This window comes from Salvelinus alpinus, chromosome 19, assembly GCF_045679555.1.
Source record: "Salvelinus alpinus chromosome 19, SLU_Salpinus.1, whole genome shotgun sequence".
Classification (NCBI taxonomy): Eukaryota; Metazoa; Chordata; class Actinopteri; order Salmoniformes; family Salmonidae; genus Salvelinus; species Salvelinus alpinus.
This window is the reverse complement of record NC_092104.1, coordinates 33,960,212-33,983,244: the sequence shown is the minus strand read 5'-3', so window position 1 is coordinate 33,983,244 and position 23,033 is coordinate 33,960,212. Positions and strand designations below refer to the sequence as shown.

At 42.7% G+C, this 23,033-nt stretch overlaps 1 protein-coding gene across 2 annotated transcripts in view; it reads right to left on the bottom strand.

Annotated features, from left to right (window-relative positions):
• Positions 1–6,911: 6,911 nt before the first annotated feature.
• Positions 6,912–23,033, bottom strand: part of LOC139545400 (glycerol-3-phosphate acyltransferase 4-like) — a 31,022-nt gene continuing 14,900 nt past the window's right edge. For both annotated transcript variants that reach the window (XM_071353125.1, XM_071353126.1), the window contains exons 5-13: positions 21,205–21,279; positions 21,000–21,089; positions 13,985–14,078; positions 13,582–13,697; positions 11,993–12,048; positions 11,756–11,841; positions 11,548–11,676; positions 7,833–7,912; positions 6,912–7,666 (exon numbers count right to left, since the gene is read on the bottom strand). In XM_071353125.1, coding sequence (XP_071209226.1) covers positions 7,558–7,666; positions 7,833–7,912; positions 11,548–11,676; positions 11,756–11,841; positions 11,993–12,048; positions 13,582–13,697; positions 13,985–14,078; positions 21,000–21,089; positions 21,205–21,279 — 835 coding nt within the window. In that variant the 3' untranslated portion in view covers positions 6,912–7,557. The remainder of the gene's footprint in view (positions 7,667–7,832; positions 7,913–11,547; positions 11,677–11,755; positions 11,842–11,992; positions 12,049–13,581; positions 13,698–13,984; positions 14,079–20,999; positions 21,090–21,204; positions 21,280–23,033) is intronic.

The window sequence follows — 23,033 nt, the reverse complement described above, 5'->3', positions numbered from 1 at the left end:
CTGTAGTCCCTGTTCACCCACGACTGCGTGGCCCCACAACTCTAACACCTTCATTAACGACACAAGTAAATGCTGCATATCTCAGCTCAAATTGGAAATGACCTTTACATTTCTAGCGCAGTATCTGTAACGCTTCAGCTGATCGTCAACTACAGGAAACAGATTGACGGGAACGCCCCAATTCACATCAACAGGGCTATAGTGGAGTGGGTTGATATCTTCAAGTTCCTGGGTGTCCACATCATTAAGGACCTATCATGGTCCAAATATACCAACACAACTGTGAAGAGGGCACGACAACGCCTCTTCCCCTTCAGGAGGCCGAAAAGATTTGGCACGGTCCCTCAAAGTTCTACAGCTGCACCATTGAGAGCATCTTGTTCTCTCCCTTCTCTCTGCTACCGCACGGTAAGCAGTACCAGAGTGCCAAGTCTTGGACCAAAAATCTCCTGAACAGCTTCTACCCTCAGCAGTCTTATGGCTTGAACAGTTAAAAAGGGGGTCAATGCAAATAGTCAGGTAGCCATTTGATTATTTGGACAGACTCTCTACCCACACATACATACCACACTGACACTCCAACACACACACATATTGACAAGACACTTGCAGATAGACACTTTCACATGCGCTGCTGCTACGGTTTGTCTATCGTGATTGCCTAGTCACTTTTACACCTACCTACATGTACATATTAACTCAACATCATACCCCTGCACATTGACTCAGTACCGGTACTCCTTGAGCTGGAAAGGTAACTCCAAACACATTTTCAATAAGAGCAGCTGGTTAAACAAAGTTCAGTCATGTGTTGGCAAAAATGTATGCCCATGTCAAAGATTACCAGCAGTTGTATTCTCTTTTCTACTGTAGGCATTTAATTAAATTGGTTTCTGTTGCTAGCGATATTCATATTCACAATTGTTTTTAAAGGAAATATCCTACACCACCTGCAATAATACCTCAGCAGTCTCAAAACCTCAGCAGTCTCAACTACATTGGTTAATGTATCCCTTAATGCAGTGGTTCCCAAACTTTAGTCCCGTACCCCTTCAAAACATTCAACCTCCAGCTGCGTACAGCAGCTAGCACCAGGGTCAACGCACTCGCAATTTTTTTTTGCCATCATTGTAAGCCTGCCACACACTAAACAATACATTTATTAAACATAAGAATGAGTGCGAGGTTGTCACAACCTGGCTCGTGGGAAGTGACAGAGCTCTTATAGGACCAGGGCACAAATAATATTCATCAATAATTTTGCTCATTATTTAACCATCTTCTATATAAAACCTTATTTGTTTATCGAAAATTGTTAATGAGAAGGGTGTGCTTGAAAGGATGCACATAACTCTGCAATGTTGGGTTGTATTGGAGAGAGTGTCAGTCAAATCATTTTCCACACAGTCTTTGCCTGTATTCAGTTTTCATGCTAGTGAGGGCTGAGAATCCACTCTCGCATAGGTACGTGGTTGCAAAGGGCATCAACGTCTTAACAGAGCGATTTGCCAAGGCAGGATACTCTGAGCGCAGCCCAAATCCAGAAATCTGTCCGCGGCTTCTGATTAAATTACATTTTCACAGAACCGCTTGTTGCAATTTCGATGAGGCTCTCTTGTTCAGATATCGGTAAGGGGACTAGAGGCAGAGTACGAAAGGGATAACGAATCCAGTTGTTTGTGTCATCGGTTTCTGGAAAGTACCTGCGTAATTGCGCACCCAACTCACTCATAGCGAAGCACCCATCACATTGTCCATAAGCTTGAGTTCATTCGCACACAAAATCATACAATGATGGAGAGACCTGTGTGTTGTCCTTGTTAATGCAGACAGAGAAGAGCTCCAACATCTTAATCACAGCCTCAATTTTGTCCCGCACACTGAATATAGTTGCGGAGAGTCCCTGTAATCCTAGATTTAGATCATTTGGGCGAAAAATAACATCACCCAGATAGGCTAGTCGTATAAAACTCATCATGCAAGCGGTCAGACAAGTGAAAATTATTGTCAGTAAAAACTAAGCTTGTCTCTCTCAATTTAAAAAAGTGTCAATACTTTGCCCCTTTTTAACCAGCACACTTCTGTATGTTGTAAAAGCGTTATGATTTATTCAACCCCATCAACCATTAATATAGCAACACTTCGTTTTTTGGACGACATTCAGAAACAGGAATACTTGAATAACACTACTGTGAAGCATCAATAACACAAAGCAATATCAGTCAGGCAGCCAACAAAATATTGAAAGGAACCTGGTACAGGGTCAAATGTAGCCAGCAGGCCCACAGCCGGCCACCTTCCTTACCGGAATGCCAGCTTCATGCTTTGAATTCTGATGGAATCCTTCTTCTTAGGGATTCCAGAGGACAAAGGCCACTCTTTTCAACAAGCTTGTCCAAGTGTGTGTTCTTGTATACTAATGAGAACAAAAAAAGAATGGCATATGCTTGCGTCGACAAGTGCTCTCAATAGCTCATTCTACATTAACTAAACGTGTACAAGTTTGATGTCTTCATACAGGGATTTTTATTGGTCAACACTGGACACATTGGATCAGAATGTTTATACCCCTGGTACAGTACTGGGATGAAAGAACCAAAACAGGAGTTTGAGGAAGGCGAGGGCCAGGGATTTCCACTAGGCTTGCACTGCAGCCTAACAGGGCGTAAAACTAACTCTGCATCTGCACTCCCTCTCCGTAAGGCCCCCTCAAATAAGCTGCCAAGCTATGGGAAGATAGTTGATAAAAAAAACATGACAGCTGTTCGCTGTCACTTTCTGAAGTGAATTTGGCAAGAGGATTCCCACAGTAGATGAGAAGCTTTCATAGAAATATTAATAGATTCAGCATCAAGGGAACAAGGCATTTTTTACATCTGAGGCCCAGTATATCACATTAAAACCATGTTATAACTACGGTGCCTTGCAAAAGTATTCACCCCCCTTTTCCTATTTTGTTGCATTACAACCAGTAATTTAAATTGATTTTTATTTGGATTTCATATAATGGACATATACAAAATAGTCCAAATTGGTGAAGTGAAAAAAATAACTTGTTTCAAAAAATGTCAAATGGAAAAGTGGAACGTGCATATGTATTCACCCTCTATGCTATGAAGCCCCTAAATAAGATCTGGTGCAACCAATTACCTTCAGAAGTTAGATAATTAGTTAAATAGTGTGCAATCTAAGTGTCACATGATCTCAGTATATATACATACACATACACACATATACATACACCTTTTCTGAAAGGCGAGTCTGCAACACCACTAAGCAAGGGGCACCACCAAGCAAGCGGCAATATGAAGACCAAGGAGCTCTCCAAACAGGTCAGGGACAAAGTTGTGGAGAAGTACAGATCAGGGTTGGGTTATGAAAAATATCTGAAACTTTGAACATCCCACGGAGCACCATTAAATCCATTATAAAAATTTGAAAGAATATGGCACCACAACAAACCTGCCAAGAGAGTAGAAGTCGACCGATTATGATTTTTCAACGCCAATACCGATTATTGGAGGCCCCAAAAAGCTGATACCGATTAAAAATCGGCCGATTTTTAAAAATGTATTTGTATGAATGACAATTACAACAATACTGAATGAACACTTATTTTAACTTAATATAATACATCAATAAAATCAATTTAGCCTCAAATAAATAATGAAACATGTTCAATTTGGTTTAAATAATGCAAAAACAAACTGTTGAAGAAGTAAAAGTGCAATATGTGCCATGTAAGAAAGCTAACGTTTAAGTTCCTTGCTCAGAACATGAACATATGAAAGCTGGTGGTTCCTTTTAACATGAGTCTTCAATATTCCCAGGTAAGAAGTTTTAGGTTGTAGTTATTATAGGACTATTTCTCTCTATACGATTTGTATTTCATATACCTTTGACTATTGGATGTTCTTATTGGCACTTTACTATTGCCAGTGTAACAGTATAGCTTCCATCCCTCTCCTCGCCGCTACCTGAGCTCGAACCAGGAACACATCGACAACAGCCACCCTCAAAGCAGCGTTACCCATGCAGAGCAAGTGGAACAACTACTCCAAGTCTCAGAGAGAGTGACGTTTGAAACGCTATTAGCGCGCACCCCGCTAACTAGCTAGCCATTTCACATCGGTTACACCAGCCTAATCTCGGGAGTTGATAGGCTTGAAGTCATAAACAGAAGAGCTGCTGGCAAAACACACGAAAGTGCTGTTTGAATGAATGCTTACGAGCCTGCTGCTGCCTACCACCGCTCAGTCAGACTGCTCTATCAAATCATAGACTTAATTATAACAATAACACACAGAAATACGAGCCTTAGGTCATTAATATGGTTGAATCCGGAAACTATCATCTCGAAAACAAAACGTTTATTCTTTCAGTGAAATACGGAACCGTTCCGTATTTTATCTAACGGGTGGCATCCATAAGTCTAAATATTCCTGTTACATTGCACAACCTTCAATGTTATGTCATAATTACGTAAAATTCTGGCAAATTAGTTCGCAACGAGCCAGGTGGCCCAAACTGCTGCATATACCCTGACTCTGTTGCAAGAGAAGTGACACAATTTTCCTAGTTAAAATAAATTCATGTTAGCAGGCAATATTAACTAAATATGCAGGTTAAAAAATATATACTTGTGTATTGATTTTAAGAAAGGCATTGTTTATGGTTAGGTACACGTTGGAGCAACGACAGTCCTTTTTCGCGAATGCGCACTGCATCGATTATATGCAACGCAGGACACGCTAGATAAACTAGTAATATCATCAACCATATGTAGTTATACCTAGTGATTATGATTGATTGTTTTTTATAAGATAAATGTAATGCTAGCTAGCAACTTACCTTGGCTTCTTACTGCATTCGCGGTATTCGCGGCTTCTTACTGCATTCGCATTCGCGTTCGCGGCTTCTTACTGCATTCGCATTCGTAATGCATTCTGCATTACGTAACAGCGTAACAGTGGCTTTACGGAAGAGCGGGCTCCTCGTGAGGCAGGTGGTTAGAGCATTGGACTAGTTAACCGTAAGGTTGCAAGATTGAATCCCTAAGCTGACAAGGTAAAAATCTGTCGTTCTGCCCCTGAACAAGGCAGTTAACCCACCGTTCCTAGGTCGTCATTGAAAATACGAATGTGTTCCTAACTGACTTGCCTAGTTAAATAAAGGTGTAAAAAAAATATTTTAAAAATTCGGCCAAATCGGTGTCCAAAAATACCGATTTCTGATTGTTATGAAAACTTGAAATCGGCCCTAATAAAAAAAAAAAAAAAACGGCCATTCCGATTAAATCGGTCGACCTCTACAAGAGAGCGCCGCCCACCAAAACTCAAAGACCAGGCAAGGAGGGCATTAATCAGAGAGTCAACAAAGAGACCAAAGATAACCCTGAAGGAGCTGCAAAGCTCCACAGCAGAGATTGGAGTATCTATCCATAGGACTACTTTAAGCTGTATACTCCACAGAGCTTGGCTTTACGGAAGAGTGGCCAGAAAAAAATAAGCAAACACGTTTGGTGTTCGCCAAAAGGCATGTGGGAGACTCCCCAAACATATGGAAGAAGGTAACCATTTGGTAACCACTCCCTCTTCTAATTAGGGCTAATTGGAAAAGCCTTTCAAAAGAGGACATTGTATTCTCCTTTTTCTGTACTCCCTGACGAAGGCCATGCAGCCGAAACGCGTCGGTTTTTAAACAACTTTGTTTCTATTGAACATGCCATACTAATAAAGGCATTTTAATTAATTATATGAAGAGTGCCTTGGTCCTCCTTTCTTTTTGATGACCAATTTACACCTTTTACCAAAGAGCACCTTCTATCTACCAAAATATACTATAGTGTACCTTAGTAGCGCTTCCCTTCCTCCTCTTTCTATATGGAAGAAGGTACTCTAGTTAGATGAGACTAAAATGTTGCTTTTTGGCCATCAAGGAAAGCACTATGTCTGACGCAAACCCAACACCTCATCTCCCCGCAGTGAAGCATGGTGGTGGCAGCATCATGCTGTGGAGATGTTTTTCCATTGGCAGGGACTGGGAAACTGGTCAGAATTGAAGGAATGATGGATGGCGCTAAATACAGGGAAATTTGAGGGAAACCTGTTCGTCTTCCAGAGATTTGAGACTGGGACGGCGGTTCACCTTCCAGCAGGACAATGACCCAAAGCATACTGCTAAAGCAACACTTGAATGGTTTAAGGGGAAATATTTAAATGTCTTGGAATGTCCTAGTCAAAGCCCAGACCTCAATCCAATTGAGAATCTGTGGTAGGACTTAAAGATTGCTGTACACCAGCGGAACTCATCCAACTTGGAGCTGGAGCAGTTTTGCCTTGAAGAATGGGCAAAAATCCCAGTGGCTAGATGTGCCAAGCTTATAGATACATACCCCAAGAGACTTGCAGCTGTAATTGCTGCAAAAGGTGGCTCTACAAAGTATTGACTTTGGGGGGGTTGAATAGTTATGCATGCTCAAGTTTTGTTTGTTTCACACAAAAAATATTTTGCATCTTCAAAGTGGAAGGCATGTTGGGTAAATTAAATCATACCACCCCCCCTTTTTTTTTATTTTTTATTCCAGGTTGTAATGCAACAAAATAGGAAAAATGCCAAGGGGGTGAATACTTTTGCAAGCCACTCTAAGTAAGTAAAAGCACAGAATGCTGCTTAAACCACAGCTATTGTGAGGTGGCAGACAGCTCAGAAATAAGCTTCATGGTCGATTAGGACGGGAGGCAAAGTGAGTGTTTAGATTATGTAGGCTAGTTTAGATGAGACACCGGTGGAGTATCTACTACACTTCAACAACCCTCAGTCACTGAGAATGTATATTCTCCACATCATAATGTGAACAGTCTTCCACATTCCATGAAGACAAGAACAGAAACAAAAAACAAAACCCAAGCTCCACTTTAACATAACTCCTATATTTTACACGTGAATACAATGCTTAAAATAAAAGGTTTTCATTGAAAAAAAACTATTAAAAAAAGTATTACAAACATTCACGTGGTACCTTGCCATATCAGTCTGTTGGGAACAACATGGTCACAGATTTCCCCTTCAGTACAAGCTCTCCAATACTTCTCTATGCTGCACTGCTACGTCCCCTGGCAGATCACTTGTAACTTAAAAAACAATTATGATAACTGTCATAATACTATTAACAATAAACAGAGACACAGGATAAAAACAAAACATATACATTAACTCAATGAAGGTCATAAATATATTAGTCACTCAAAAGACAGTGTGTTATCTTCCCTGATGGTGAGAGAACTCTTAGTGTGCAGCATCATGACAGGCTGGTGCACTAGAGGCCAGTCCATTGTCAAATCATTAGATACAGAGGACAGTGCCCAGAATGGGCTGTAACAGCAATAAGAACTTAATATGCCAAGCTGAGGCACTGACCGAGGAAGCCAAGTGAAGAATTCCTGACATGAGGGTTGGAGTATTCCAGGTCAAAAAAATCCTTAAGGGTGCAGAAGAAAGTCCATTCTGTTGTCCACAAGTGGGTCTCTGATCATCTCATACTCTGTACGTTTGACTTCAAGAACGACTGCGGTCCTCTTGGGTTCCCACTAGCATTTTGCTGTATAACTTTTGTTGCTCCTCTTTGAATGCATCTTTTACTTTCCCTCGCTTTAAACCGCCGTCCCTACAAAGCAAAATCATTCACAAATCCATTACACAGTACTCTGTGATGCTCACATAGAGATACAGCTGAGCAAATCTAAGCTGGGTTTAAGAATGACACAGACCTGATATTATAAGCCTATAACCCATGTGTACATGTTTACAGATATTTACTATGGGTTACTCACCATAGCAAGTCCACCAGCCCTCCTTGCCTGGCGATAGCTGCTTTGACCCGACTGGCAAACTGGACTGCATCCTCTCCTTCCTGTTCACAAAGGAAAACAAAGATGAAGACCAGGTTGACACACAAAGGGGACTGGGCCACCTGAGCATCAGACATGTGCTGGAAAGGGTCTCAGTGCACATAATGTATGAAGGACCTATCCTATTCAATGGCTACAGCCACTAAGGGGCAAAATTGGCATATTGTAGTACAGTATCAAGTAAATTGACAAACTGGGATATCAAATCAAGCACAGTGCACTTTATGGGCCATGCATCAAGAGGACAGAAGAATCTCTAAATATGGAGTGTTCTGATTCTGTGTGACTATGATCTCTAGGTTACAAAGAGACTGGAGAAGATGGCTGCTCCAAATGTCTGCACCAAGTACTAGTTCCCCTTCAAGCAGCAAGTGGAAAATGTATTCAAAGGTCAGGACACCTCTGAGGACCAGTTGAATTCCTGCCCAAGTTCCTTCAACTCTGACATTTAAAGAAAAATGTCCCAATCTTCCCTCCCTCTGCTTTCTACATCAAAATGGGACCATCGTCGGTCAATGGCCAGGGCCACAAAGCTAGCCAACCCCATGCCTCTGAACATGTTGTTTTAGAAGTGGGTGGTAGTACTCGACCCTTTCCTGTTATTCATGAGCGAGGTCTGACCAAGTTGACATCCACACCCGGCTCAAAATACAAAAATCATTATACCAAGTCACACACATTGGTCATCCACAATCCTGGTACAAATTGCTTTGTCAAACTCTGGTTGTGCAATCAGCATTAAATGTACTGTGAAAGACAACCTAACATGAGACAAACCAACATGTGCATAAGCCAGCGCGTCTAAAGGAGGCAGCCATATTAGCCTCTCAAAATACTGATTTGAATCATATTTCCTTAAAATCAGGGTTGGAAGCTGAGGCCATCAACCTTAAAATGTTCATGAGATGAATGCTGATTTGAAAATCCACTCAAACCAGGATTTATTTGCATCACCAAATGCCAACTCTGGGTAGCTTGAGCATAACCTAGGTAAATCATGCCAGGCTAAGGTCAAAGGAAGGTGTGCATCATATGTATCCATTCAATATGACCTACTGGTGTATTTAAATGATAGATTGTGCAATGGCACTAATATCAGCCACATAAAACAGCCAACTTCAGGGAGGTTAGCTTGACTACACAAATGTTTTTTTATTTCACCCTAATTTAACCAGGTAGGCTAGTTGAGAACAAGTTCTCATTTACAACTGCGACCTGGCCAAGATAACGCAAAGCAGTGCGACAAACAGCACAAAGTTACACATGGAATAAACAAACATACAGTCAATAATACAATACAAAAAGTCTATACACAATGTGTGCAAATGAGGTAGGACAAGGGAGGTAAGGCAATAAATAGGCCATAGTGGCAAAATAATTACAATATAGCAATTAAACACTGGAGTGATGGATGTGCAGAAGATGCATGTGCAAGTAGAGATACTGGGGTGCAAAGGAGCAAAATAAATAACAGAATGGGGATGAGGTAGTTGGATGGGCTATTTACAGATGAGCAATGTACAGGTGCAGTTATCTGTGAGCTGCTCTGACAGCTGGTGCTTAAAGCTAGTGAGGGAGGTAAGAGTCTCCAGCTTTAGTGATTTTTGCAATTCGTTCCATTCATTTGCAGCAGTGAACTGGAAGGAAAGGCGTCCGAAGGAGGAATTGGCTTTGGGGGTGACCAGTGAAATATACCTGCTGGAGCACGTGCTACAGGTGGGTGCTGCTATGGTGACCAGTGAGCTGAGATAAGGCGGTGCTTTACCTAGCAAAGACTCATAGATGACATGGAGCCAGTGGGTTTGGCGACGAATAGGAAGCGAAAAGAGCATACAGGGCGCAGTGGTGGGTAGTATATGGGGCTTTGGTCAAAAAACGGATGGCACTATGATAGACTGCATCCAATTTGCTGAGAAGAGTGTTGGAGGCTATTTTGTAAATGACATCGCCGAAGTCAAGAATCGGTAGGATAGTCAGTTTTACGAGGGTATGTTTGGCAGCATGAGTGAAGGATGCTTTGTTTGCGAAATAGATGCTTAATGAGAGTCTGGACGGAGAGTTTACAGTCTAACCAGACATCTAGGTATTTGTAGTTGTCCACATATTTTAAGTCAGAACCGTCCAGAGCAGTGATGCTGGAGGTGCGGGCAGCGATCAATTGAAGAACATGCATTTAGTTTTACTTACATTTAAGAGCAGTTGGAGACCACGGAAGGAGAGTTGTATGGCATTGAAGCTCGTCTGGAGGGTTGTTAACACAGTGTCCAAAGAAGAGCCGAAGTATACAGAATGGTGTCGTCTGCGTAGAGGTGGATCAAAGAATCACCAGCAGCAAGAGCGACATCATTGATGTATACAGAGAAGAGTCGGCCCGAGAATTGAACCCTGTGGCAACAGGCCCTCCGATTTGACACACTGAACTCTGAGAAGTATTGGTGAACCAGGCGAGGCAGTCATTTGAGAAACCAAGGCTGTTGAGTCTGCCGATAAGAATGTGGTGATTGACAGAGTCGAAAGCCTTGGCCAGGTCGATGAATATAGCTGCACAGTATTGTCTCTTATCGATGGTGGTTATGATATCGTTTAGGACCTTGAGCGTGGCTGAGGTGCACCCATGACCAGCTCGGAAACCAGATTGCATAGCAGAGAAGGTAGGGTGGGATTCGAAATGGTCGATGATCTGTTTGTTAACTTGGCTTTCGAAGACCCTAGAAAGGCAGGGTAGGATAGATATAGGTCTGTAGCAGTTTGGGTCTAGAGTGTCTTCCCCCTTTGAAGAAGGGGATGACCGCAGCAGCTTTCCAATCTTTGGGGATCTCAGACGATACGAAAGGGAGGTTGAACAGGCTAGTAATAGGGGTTGCAAACATTTTGGCAGATCATTTTAGAAAGAGGGTGCAGATTGTCTAGCCCGGCTGATTTGTAGGGGTCCAGATTTTGCAGTTCTTTCAGAACATCAGCTATCTGGATTTGGGTGATGGAGAAATGGGGGAGGCTTGGGCAAGTTGCTGTGGGGGGCACAGGGCTGTTGACCGGGGTAGGGGTAGCGAGGTGGAAAGCATGGCCAGCCGCAGATTTTTTTTAAATTTAAATTCTCAATTATCACGGATTTATCGGTGGTGACAGTGTTTCCTAGTGCAGTGGGCAGCTGGGAGGAGGTGCTCTTATTCTCCAAGGACTTTAGTGTCCCAGAACTTTTTGGAGTTTGTGCTACAGGATGCAAATTTCTGTTTAAAAAAGCTAGCCTTTGCTTTCCTAACTGCCTGTGTGTATTGGTTCCTAACTTCCCAGAAAAGTTGCATATCGCGGGGGCTATTCGATGCTAATGCAGTATGCCACAGGATGTTTTTGTGCTGGTCAAGGGCAGTCAGGTCTGGAGTGAACCAAGGGCTATATCTATTCCTGGTTCTACATTTTTTGAATGGGGCGTGCTTTCCAGTATTCATTTTACTGGGGCTAGTGTGCGCTAATCAAATATCATGTTCCTGCCATCATTAAACAACCCACAATAGCCAGTCAAAAACGCCACTGAGCTTAGGGTCTTGAATCAATGTCAAAGCAAACCTCAAGCCTTTTAGCGATATTTTCAAGAAGATCGATTTTAAAAAGAAGACGGTGAGGTTTTGCCCAGACTAACCTCTCTGGTCATGGGTGGCAGGTACCACACACTGCACACAATGGCCCAGCTGCTCATCATCCTCAGCAGGTAGTTGACCATCCCAAACTGGCTGCTGTTCCAGAAGGCATCTCCAAAGCGGGGGTCATACTGTTGGGACAGGGACATCTGATTAATACTGGGAGACCGGTAAAAACATCACATGCAAGCGCTCGCGACACACACTCACCTTGATGGCCACAGGGTAGACTGTGGAGCCAATCTCAAAGCTGCCTTTTTTAAACATCATTACTGAAGTGTTGTTGATGCAGGTGCCTATGGGGAAAAAATCTGTGTTTACAAATGGGGATAGGAAATTATATTAAAAGCTAACTTATAATCACATTTCCAATGTAGAAATGCAGTAATCAACACTACTGTAACTTATGTTCAAAACAGTAACTAAAGAAAAGCAAAAACGACTTACCTTCGGGGAAAATGAGAATAGGAAGTTTAGTTGTGTCTTCTACATGATCACTCAATCTGCAACACAAGAGGTGTTGTAAGTGTACAGTAGAACTGGGCTATATGGACATATCTATATCCCGATAAATTAACTGAATTCTCACGATAAATAAATAGAACAATAAGTCTAACAATGTGCACCAGTTACTTTTGTATACTTGTAATTGCTACTACTACTTTGAATGTTGTAGTTAGCAATTGCCCAAATTAAAGACTTATTTCAAACTTCACATTTCTCTAGTATAGGCTATCAGTAAAATGTCTTCGATGAGTGGTCGGTTTGGTTGGTGTCAAATTTTTTATTTATCGCCCCAGCTCTAGTGTACAGTATATTGATTAGATACAGCTTGACTAGTCTTTACCAATACACAAACACTAAACCCAAAATAGTCGTTAAATCAAAACATGGTCACAGTAAACCGTCAATGGATTTGTCAATTATCCATTTATACTTAACAAAAAAATGCAAAATGCAACTGAGTTACAGTTCATAAGGAAATCAGTCAATTTAAATAAATTCATTAGGCACTAATCTATATATTTCACATGACTGGGAAAGAGCGCAGCCATGGGTGGGCCAGCCAATCGGAATGAGTTTTTGCCCACAAAAGGGCTTTATTACAGACAAATACTCAGTCCGGGTGGCTGGTCTCAGACGAATCCGCTGGGGAAGACGCTAGATGTGGAGTTCCTGGCCTGGTGTGGTTATATGTGATCTGTGGTTGTGAGGCCGGTTGGACGTACTGCCAAATTCTCTAAAATGACGTTTGAGGTGGCTTATGGTAGAGAAATGAACATTCAATTCTCTGGCAACAGCTCTGGTGGACATTCCTTCAGTCAGCATGCCAATCACATGCTCCCTTAAAACTTGAGACATCTGTGGCATTGTGTTGTATGGCAAAACTGAACATTTTAGAGTGGCCTTTTATTGTCCCCAGCACAAGGTGCACCTACCTGTGCAATGATCATGCTGTTTAATCAGATTCTTGATATGCCACACCTGTCAGGTGGATGGATTATCTTGGCAAAGGAGAAATGCTCACTAACAGGGATGTAAACTAATTTGTGCACAAAATTTGAGATAAATAAGTTTATACATTCTGAAATTTTCTGGGATCATTTATTTCAGCTCATGAAACTAACACTTTACATGTTGCGTTTATTTTTGTTCAGTATAAATTCTTTAAGTCTTTGCTAAGGTACAGCTGAGTTAGCCTGGCTGACACGACTAACGTGGTACACAGCGAGGGAGAGCTGTGCCCCACAGGTCTGCACAGGATTCTTTTTTGTGCGTATATATTTGCTTAGAAATAGAGCGAGCTTTGATTGGTTCTCTCAAACTTTTTATTTTTATTTTTACAAGGGAATAGGCTTCTTTTTTTTTGTGGGAAAGACTGAACCAACCAGTAAATGCACAGCCCCCTTTAGAATTGACGCATCGTGCTGACAACATCAAGCAGCTTCCGAAGCTCTAGTCAGGAGGACAGTTTGGTACCTACCACACTCGAGCGGAGTGACTTCCAACCCAAAAGTGCAGATGTGTATTACTACCTTTTGGCCACTAGATGTCGGTCTTTGACTTCAGAGCGTTCAAACCAAATGTGTGGACAGGCTTTCACCATAGACTTCTGGATTACGCCCATCAAACCACCATGGATTTGCCCAACCTGGAACAGACACACACACAATGGTGTGGTTTAACAAACATCTGATGATACAGGTCAACAATCTCACACCTGCCTCTCTAAAATACAATTTTAATTCTACATTTTTTGGTAAATTCTCAGTAAGAAAATGTGAGTGCTTGCTTCTAAAATATTTTGTGTTATGGTAGTAAGTAGCACACCAGTAACTTTCTAAATTTGACACTAACTCAATGATTGACAGCAGTCATTCAGTACTGTGGTAGGTAAGCATTGTGTCTGACTGCTGTGGTGTTCATCATGGGCCTTACCATTGCATAGCAGCCATCACTGGCCAAGATGATGACGTCGATGGGTGAGGTGTGGTTGGCCACACAGATCCCTCCATTCTTGGGCTTGTTTTCACTGGGAGGATAGATAGAGAGAGAGAGGACAGGATGAGTATCAGGAAACAAGACATTATCAGGAAATGACCATTCCAGTGTAAACTAGATCCTAAGAAACCAGTGGATGATGGAAAATGGGTTTGAGGGAAAAGCCAGGCCCCCTCTCCCCTCCCTAATTAACATGAACGTGAGAGAAGACAAATGATGTTGGCATTCAAAGCCTGACCCCCTGAGCATGTTGGACTGGAATAGGAGGTTACATTCAGGAGATAAATGTTGCTGATCATGTTATATTGTTACCAAAACAGAGCCCCTCTTACACCACTTCAGCATTTTTTGCCCCCAGACTAGGCAGGGGAACATGCTGTAACAGGCCCAGGGCTATATGTAGATTCCCTCAGGGGACATAACCCATACTGAATACACCACATTCTTAGACAGTTTGGCCTATTAGAAACATGTTTATGAGCAGTTATTTTCATACCGATGGATAAGTCTTTGAAAACATTTGCACTTAGGGCCAATTTCATGGACAAAGATGAACCTCCTGGTCTTGGAAATAATGATTTGAATGAGTAGGCCTACGGGTTAAATACAGTCCCTGACTATGGCGGCTCATGTAAAAAATGTTTTTACTGCAAAACAAAGGCTATATTGACACGTTCATATGACAAGTTCCCTCTGACCTAGAGTTGGTGATAAGGACTATTTCTTAATCTGATTAAGACAAGTCTTTTGCAACATTTCCCCTCATTTTCTTCTTTAACATGACTCATTTGAATCAGCATTTAGCTAGTAAGGGCTATGTCAAATAAATGTGACTAATGGTTTTGTAGAGTGTTGCTCTCTAGCATGTATTAAAATCAACACATCAAGCCAAGGCTTTGGGCACTGTCTGGCATTGCCTCACACCACAGAAAATGAGTGTCAATAAAATCAAATCAGAGGACATTTGAACTGTGCAAACTGCCTGCATCATGTCAAAGGGAATGTCCACTTTGTGCTTTTCAAATTTAGCCTATTCAAAACACAAACTGTAGCATAAACTGACTGGGGTAGTGTAGAGTCAGGTAAATATAAATAATCTGATTAACTTCCTGTACTACTTCCTGCTGAGCTGTGCCAGCCAACCCGAACAGTAGGTCTCACCATGGGTCTCTTGACAAACAGTTCCCCCAGAGCACAGGCTATAACACTGTGGGTGTTAAACCCATAAGAGTCTAAGCCCTGTCTAAGCAGGCGGGGGGGGGGGGGGGGGAGTTCTACTAAGTTACATGGAATTGTTTTAAGCAGGTCATACCAAGGATCATTCAGCTATTTGATTTTGAATTTAAAGACCCCTTGAAAGTATTTTTTTTTAAGTATGATAAATTAATTTTGGGTCCTACTGCTATTAGCCCATACAAACATTGAATAATATATTCACTACACGGCACCGAAATCTAAAGGAAGTCTGTTCTAAAGTGTCTGTCCTATATCTGAAAGATGTTTAGAAAATATATATATTTTTAAATGTATTTTGGCACTAAACAGTCTCCATATTCGGAAAGTACAGTCTTGGCCATAAAGATCATCAAGGACAACAACCACCCGAGCCACTGCCTGTTCACCCCGCTATCATCCAGAAGGCGAGGTCAGTACAGGTGCATCAAAGCGGGGACCGAGAGACTGAAAAACAGCTTCTATCTCAAGGCCATCAGACTGTTAAACAGCCACCACTAACATTTAGTGGCCGCTGCCGACATACTGACTCAACTCCAGCCACTTTAATGAATGGGAATTGATGGAAATTATGTAAAAATGTATCACTGGCCACTTTAAACAATGCCACTTAATATAATGTTTACATATCCTACATTACTCATCTCATATGTATATACTGTACTCTATATCATCTACTGCATCTTGCCATCTTTATGTAATACATGTATCACTAGCCACTTTAAACTATGCCACTTTATGTTTACATACCCTACATTACTCATCTCATATGTATATGTATAGACTGTACACTATACCATCTACTGCATCTTGCCTATGCCGTTCTGTACCATCACTCATTCATATATTTTTATGTACATATTATTTATCCCTTTACACTTGTGTGTATAAGGTAGTAGTTGTGGAATTGTTAGGTTAGATTACTTGTTGGTTATTACTGCATTGTCGGAACTAGAAGCACAAGCATTTCGCTACACTCGCATTAACATCTGCTAACCATGTGTATGTGACAAATAAAATTTGATTTGATCTCCAGCCTTGTCCTCGTCAACACTCACACCTGTGTTAACGAGAGAATCACTGACAATGTCAGCTGGTCCTTTTGTGGCAGGGCTGAAATGCAGTGGAAATGTTTTTGGAGGATTCAGTTCATTTGCATGGCAAAGAGGGACTTTGCAATTAATTGCAATTCATCTGATCACTCTTCATAACATTCTAGAGTATATGCAAATTGCTATCATACAAACTGAGGCAGCAGACTTTGTGAAAATTGATGTGTCATTCAAAACTTTTGGCCACGACTATTTCCACATTGTTAAGTTATAGCCTTATTCTAAAATTGATTGAGAAAATATTTAATCTACAAACAATACTCCATAACGACGACGCAAAAACAGGTTTAGAATTTGGCAAATTTGATAAACAGAAATACCTTATTTACTTAAGTATTAGTCCCTTTGCTAGGAAACTCGAAATTGAGATCAGGCGCATCCTGTTTCCATTGATCATCCTTGAGATATTTCTACAACTTGATTGGAGTCCCTTGGTGGAGATGGGAGAACCTTCTAGAATGACAACCATCTCTGCAGCACTTCATCAAATCAGGCCTTTATGGTAGTGGCCAGACAGATTGCACTCCTCAGTAAAAGGCACATGACAGCCCACTTGGAGTTTGCAAAAAGGCACCTAAACAAGATTTTCTGGTCTGATGAAACCAAGATTGAACTCTGAGCTAAATGCCAGGTGTCACGTCTGGCGGAAACCTGGCACCATCCCTACAGTGAAGCATGTATCATGCTGTGGGGATGTTTTTCAGCGCCAGGGACTGGGAAACTACTCAGGATCAAGGGAAAGATGAACGACGCAAAGAGATCCTTAGCGAAGTCCTGAGCGCTATGGAGCAGACTGGGGCGAAGGTTCTCAGACTGGGGCGAAGGTTCACCTTCCAACAGAACAATGACCCGAAGCACACAGCCAAGACAAAACAGGAGTGGCTTCGAGACAAGTCTCTGAATGTCCTTGAGTGGCCCAGCCAGAGCCCGGACTTGAACCCGATCACACATCTCTGGAGAGACCTGAACATAGCTGTGCAGCAACGCTCGCCATCCAACCTGATAGCTTGAGAGGATCTGCAGAGAAGAATGGGAGAAACTCCCCAAATACAGGTGTGTCAAGCTTGCAGGCTGTAATCGCTGCCAAATGTGCTTTAACAAAGTACTAAGTAAAAGGTCTGAATACTTAATTGTTTTATATAAATGAGCAAAAATGTCAACCTGTTCTTGTTTTGTCATTATGAGGTATTGTGTGTAGATGAAATATTTCCCCCCCCTCACATCAATCAATTTCAGAATAAGGCTCTAACAAAATGTGGGGGGGAAATCAAGGGGTCTTAATGCTTTCTGAATGCACTGTACTTCAAAAAAAAAAAATACCGTTCGTGAGTCTTTCCATAGAGGGGTCATAATAGTTTATAGGCCAAACTGTTCGGACGTCACAGACAATTTTGTGATAAGACAGATTGTCGGGATGTCTCATGGTCTGACAAACACTGATCTCTGTCACCTTTCACAGCAGATGTGGAAGTGCGACAGATTTTCATGGGGATTTATTTAATTATGCTAAAACAGATTTCCGCCGGGTGCGAACATCGACTCTAGGGGTTTTTAGTGACTGAACAATGATGGATTTGCTGATGTTTCTCTGCCGCTAGTGCCTTTAGTGAGACCTAGCCTGGTAAAGTCCGTGGCAGCAGTTTGTGCTGGGTTCCTCTCAGGGTAGTCTACCCCAATGTGATCGCCTTGTTTAAACTACCAAACAGGCAAAACATCAATACAGGCCTATGATCAAATCCTACTACTCCGGCTCTGACGCTTGTTGGATGTGGCAGGGCTTGCAAACTATCACGGATTACAAAGGGAAACCCAGCCGCGAGCTGCCCAGTGACTCAAGCCTACCAGAAGAGCTAAATGCCTTCTATGCTCGCTTTGAGGCAAGCAATACTGAACCATGCATGAGAGCACCAGCTGTTCTGGATGACTGTGTGATCACGCTCGCCGTAGCGGATGTGAGTAAGACCTTTAAACAGGTATAATTCACAAGGCTGCAAGGCCAGACGGATTACCAGGACGCCTACTCAGAGCATGCGCTGACCAGCTGGCAAGTGTCTTCACTGACATTTTCTACCGCTCCCTGACCTAGTCTGTAATACCAACATGTTCCAAGCAGACAACCATAGTCCCTGTGCCAAAGAACGCCAAGGTAACCTGTCTAAATGACTATTGCCCTGGAGCACTCACATCTGTAACATCTGAAATTCTTTGAAAGGCTGGTCATGGCTCACATCAACACCATCATCCTAGCCACCCTGAACCCACGTCAATATCAACCCAACAGATCCACAGATGACACTCTATTGCACTCCATACTGCTCTTTGCCACCTATGTGAGAATGCCGTTTTTTGACTACAGCTCAGCATTCAACACTATAGTGATGAGCTTGGAGGGCACTAAGCTAAGGACCCTGGGACTGAACACCTCCCTCCACAACTGGACCCTGGACTTCCTGACATGCCACGCTGGACCCTCGGGGGTACGTGCTTAGTCCCATCCTGTACTCCCTGTTCACCCACGATTGTGTGGCCGCGCACGACTTCAACACCACCATTAAATTTGCCAACAACACAGGCCTGATCACCGACGAAAACAAGACAGCCTATAGGGAGGAGATCAGAGATCTGGCAGTGTGCTGCCAGAACAATGACCTCTCCCTCAACATCAGCAAGACAAAGGAGCTGATCGTGGACTACAGGAAATGGAGGGCTGAGCATGCACCCATTCACATTGACAGTGGTTATAGCGGAGCGGGTCGAGAGCTTCAAGTTCCTTGGTGTCCACATCACTCAGGATCTATCATGGTCCACACACACCAACACAGTCGTGAAGAGGGCACAACAATGCCTCTTCCTCCTCAGGAGGCTGAAAAGATTTGGCATGGGCCCTTAGATCCTCAAAGTTCTACAGCTGCACCATTGAGAGCATCTTGACTGGCTGCATCACCGCTTGGTATGGCAACTGCTGCTTGGCATCCAACCGCGCTACAGAGTGTAGTGCATACAGCCCAGTAAATCACTAGGGCCGAGCTCCCTGCCACCCAAGACTTCTATATATATATCAGGCAGTGTCAGAGAAAGGCCCTAAAAATTGTCAAAGACTCCAGCCACACAAGTCATAGCCTTCTCTCTGCTACCGCACAGAAAGTGTTACATTTACATTTAAGTCATTTAGCAGACGCTCTTATCGATGCACCAGGTCTGGAACCAATAGGACCCTGAACAGCTGCTACCCCCAAGCCATAAGACGGCTAAATAGTTAGTCTGGTTAACTATTTGCATTTACCCTTTTTGCACAAACTAGGGATGCACGATATATCGGTGAACATATCGGAATCAGCCGATATTAGCTTAAAATGCCAACATCGGTATCGGCCCGATGTGTAGTTTACCGTCGATGTTAAAAACCGATGTCAAAGCTACCGTGCATACCTACATGACGTAATGATGCCACGTAAAATTTTGCACTACACGTGCAACACAGCATTCCTAACCTAGCCCACACAATGTCTGCTGTGTGGATCAAGCAGTCAACAAGTCCAGCAGTCATTTGAAAGAGTAAGAACATTTCAGCGAGACAACTCAAAAGGCGAAAACATTAAAAACACCAAGATAATGGAATGAATTACCCTTGACAATCAACCGTTCTCTATCGTGGGTGATGTTGGCTTTCGCCGACTGGTCGAGCACCGGTACACACTACCAAGTGCACTATTTTTTAAATGTTGCCCTACCGGAGTTACACAGTAATAGCGTCACTGCTATTAGCTTCACGACATACATACTCTGGAACGCCGTTTGGGTCTTCACGCGTAAAATAAGATACAGTAGCACTGTCAAAGCTGTACAAAAAAGTCTGCAAACACCGGCCACGAACGATGTGTTTACAATACCGCGTTGGTAATAAAGCATCATTTGTTCAACCGCAACTTCTGGGGTAGCTAGCTTTAGCTTGGTACCTAGCTGGCACCAATACAACCAGCCTGATAACAATGACCAGTAGAAACTGAGTCATTTTCATTATTCTTAGCAATGATTTAGGAATCGTTGTGTGTAAGTATTAGCTAGGTTGGCACCTGTTGTTCGCCTATTGAAATTGATCTTCAGTTCATAAAAACAAATAGCTAGCCAGGTACTTAACCCTGTTGCCCAAAGCTAACGTTATAAGCAGCCAGCTAGCTTCATCTGTCTAGTGAGGCTTGACCGGACTATGTGTTGTGAAGCTAGCCACCGTAAGGTTTAGGCACAATAGTGGAATAGTGTTATTTGACACGCATCTTTTTTGACACGCCAAGACCCAAACGGCGTTCCATAGAAATCCTGGTTGAGAATGAAACGACTTAACGGAACAGCAAATAAGTGAAAGAAATAGGTTTTGATTATGTTTTACTGGTAATGGGGACATACGTAAATGCCAACAAAATAACTTTTTGGTCAGTGTGGTGTGTGTGTGTGTGTAACCTTTATTTAACTAGGCAAGTCAGTTCTTATTTACAATGACGGCCCGGACAATGCTGGACCAAATTGTGCGCCGCCCTATGGGACTCCCAATCACGGCCGGATGCATTAACATGCTTTCTATGTGTATGCCTAGTGGTGTTGCTGCTTACCTGTCGTGGTAGGTGATGATGGCAGTGAGCGCTCTGACACAGATACGGTAACACATCAGATGCACCTGCTCACTGAGGAAGTTCTTCATCCTTCAGGAAGAACACAGAAAACAGCTTGGTACCTAGCAACACCAATGTTACTACCGTAATTACTATGTTACGACTCAGGTAAAAGGAAAGTGTTACAATGATGAGAAATCCTTACCTCCCATTTGGAAGAAACCCGATGATGGATGTGAGAACGACGAGAAGACCCACCCCGGTGAAGGCAAGAGTTACCCTGTCAGAGAACACACAGAGCTCCAGTCAAACACAGCTCAGTACAGCCCATTCAGCCAATTCTAATCATAGGACTTCTGTGTTTGAGCTCATCATGTGCATATCACACAACATAAGACATTTTCAAAGTGTCTTTAACAGACAGTTGCGGCAATGCTTTCACTCCCACTAATGCTAGCTGCCAAGTGGACATGGATTACTCTGGATACAAAATGACGTTGCGGTTATCTGACTGAAACTTTCATGAGGTAGTCACTTGGAATGCTTCTCCAACAGTCTTGAAGGAGTTCCCACATATGCACTTGTTGGCTGCTTTTCCTTCACTCCGCGGTCCAACTCAACCCAAACCATCTCAATTGGGTTGAGGCCGGATGATTGTGCAGGCCAGGTCACCTGATGCGGCACTCAATCACTCTCCTTCTTGGTCAAATAGCCCTTACACAGCCTGGAGGTGTGTTTTTGGGTCATTGTCCTGTTGAAAAACAAATGATAATCCCAAACCAGATTAGGGTGGCGTATCCCTGCAGAATGCTGTGGTAGCCATGCTGGTTAAGTGTGGCTTGAATTCTAAATAAAATCACTGAGTGTCACCAGCAAAGCACAACCACACCTCCTCAATGCTACACGGTGTGAACCACACATGCGGAAATCACCTGCATCTCACAAAGACACAGCGGTTAGAACCAAAAATCTCCAATTTGGACTCATCAGACCAAAGGACAGATCTGCACCAGTCTAAAGTCCATCGCTCTTCTTCTTATTGGTGTCCTTTAGTAGTGGTTTCTTTGCAGCAATTCGACCATGAAGGCCTGATTCACAGTCTCCTCTGAACAGTTGTTGTGTCTGTTACTTGAACTCCGTGAAGCATTTATTTGGGATGCAATTTCTGAGGCTAGTAACTCTAATGAACTTATCCTCTGCTGAGTTAACTCTTGGTCTTACTTTCCTGTGGCGGTCCTCCTGAGTAGGGATGGGTACAGAAACCCTGTATTAAATGGGCCTGGGGCTAAATTATGAAAGACTGTAGTATCGATAAGCTCCGACGGTATCGGTTCTGCTTTCGGTACTGGAGAAATAAAGAAAATACATTTCCTATATATTATTGCTACATAAACGTTATCTTGCACATTCTCACTAACCGTTTCTAATTTGCAATAAGATTAAGACATTTGTCTATGATGCATTTTCGCTATTCCCAATCCAGACGCGAGATCTCGCAGGCGGAGCCTGTGTCTCTCACACAAGAAAGACCCTGCTCTCAATTGTTGACGATGGCGGAGAGAACTAAACATTCAAAAGTGTGGTTACACTTCAGAGTCGATGCTGATAATGCTCGTTGCCACAAGTGTAACAAGACTTTTGCGTGTAAGGGCGGAAACACGAGAAATCTGTCCAAACATCTATCGAAAGTGCATCATGTACAGGCAGAGAAATGCAGTTTGACTGCCTGCTCGTAGTTCATCTCTCATTGTCCAATCTACGTTATGCTAGCAGCCTAGAGCCCACACCTAAATTATGCAAACATGGGTTCATGATCAAAAGTAAACATTAGGTAGCTCATTGTTTAGCTATGGGTGCGTTCATAAATTAAAATCCCCCATTTAAAGATTGAAACTTTTTGGGTCAAGTTGCAGCTACAATGAACCAACCCCCTAATACCGCTGGTCCAAGCCAAAGACAAGCCCAAAGCCCCTTCACACTGGCAGCTAGTGGGAGGATGACCGAGTAGAGGGTGAATGAGTGCCACCTAGCAGT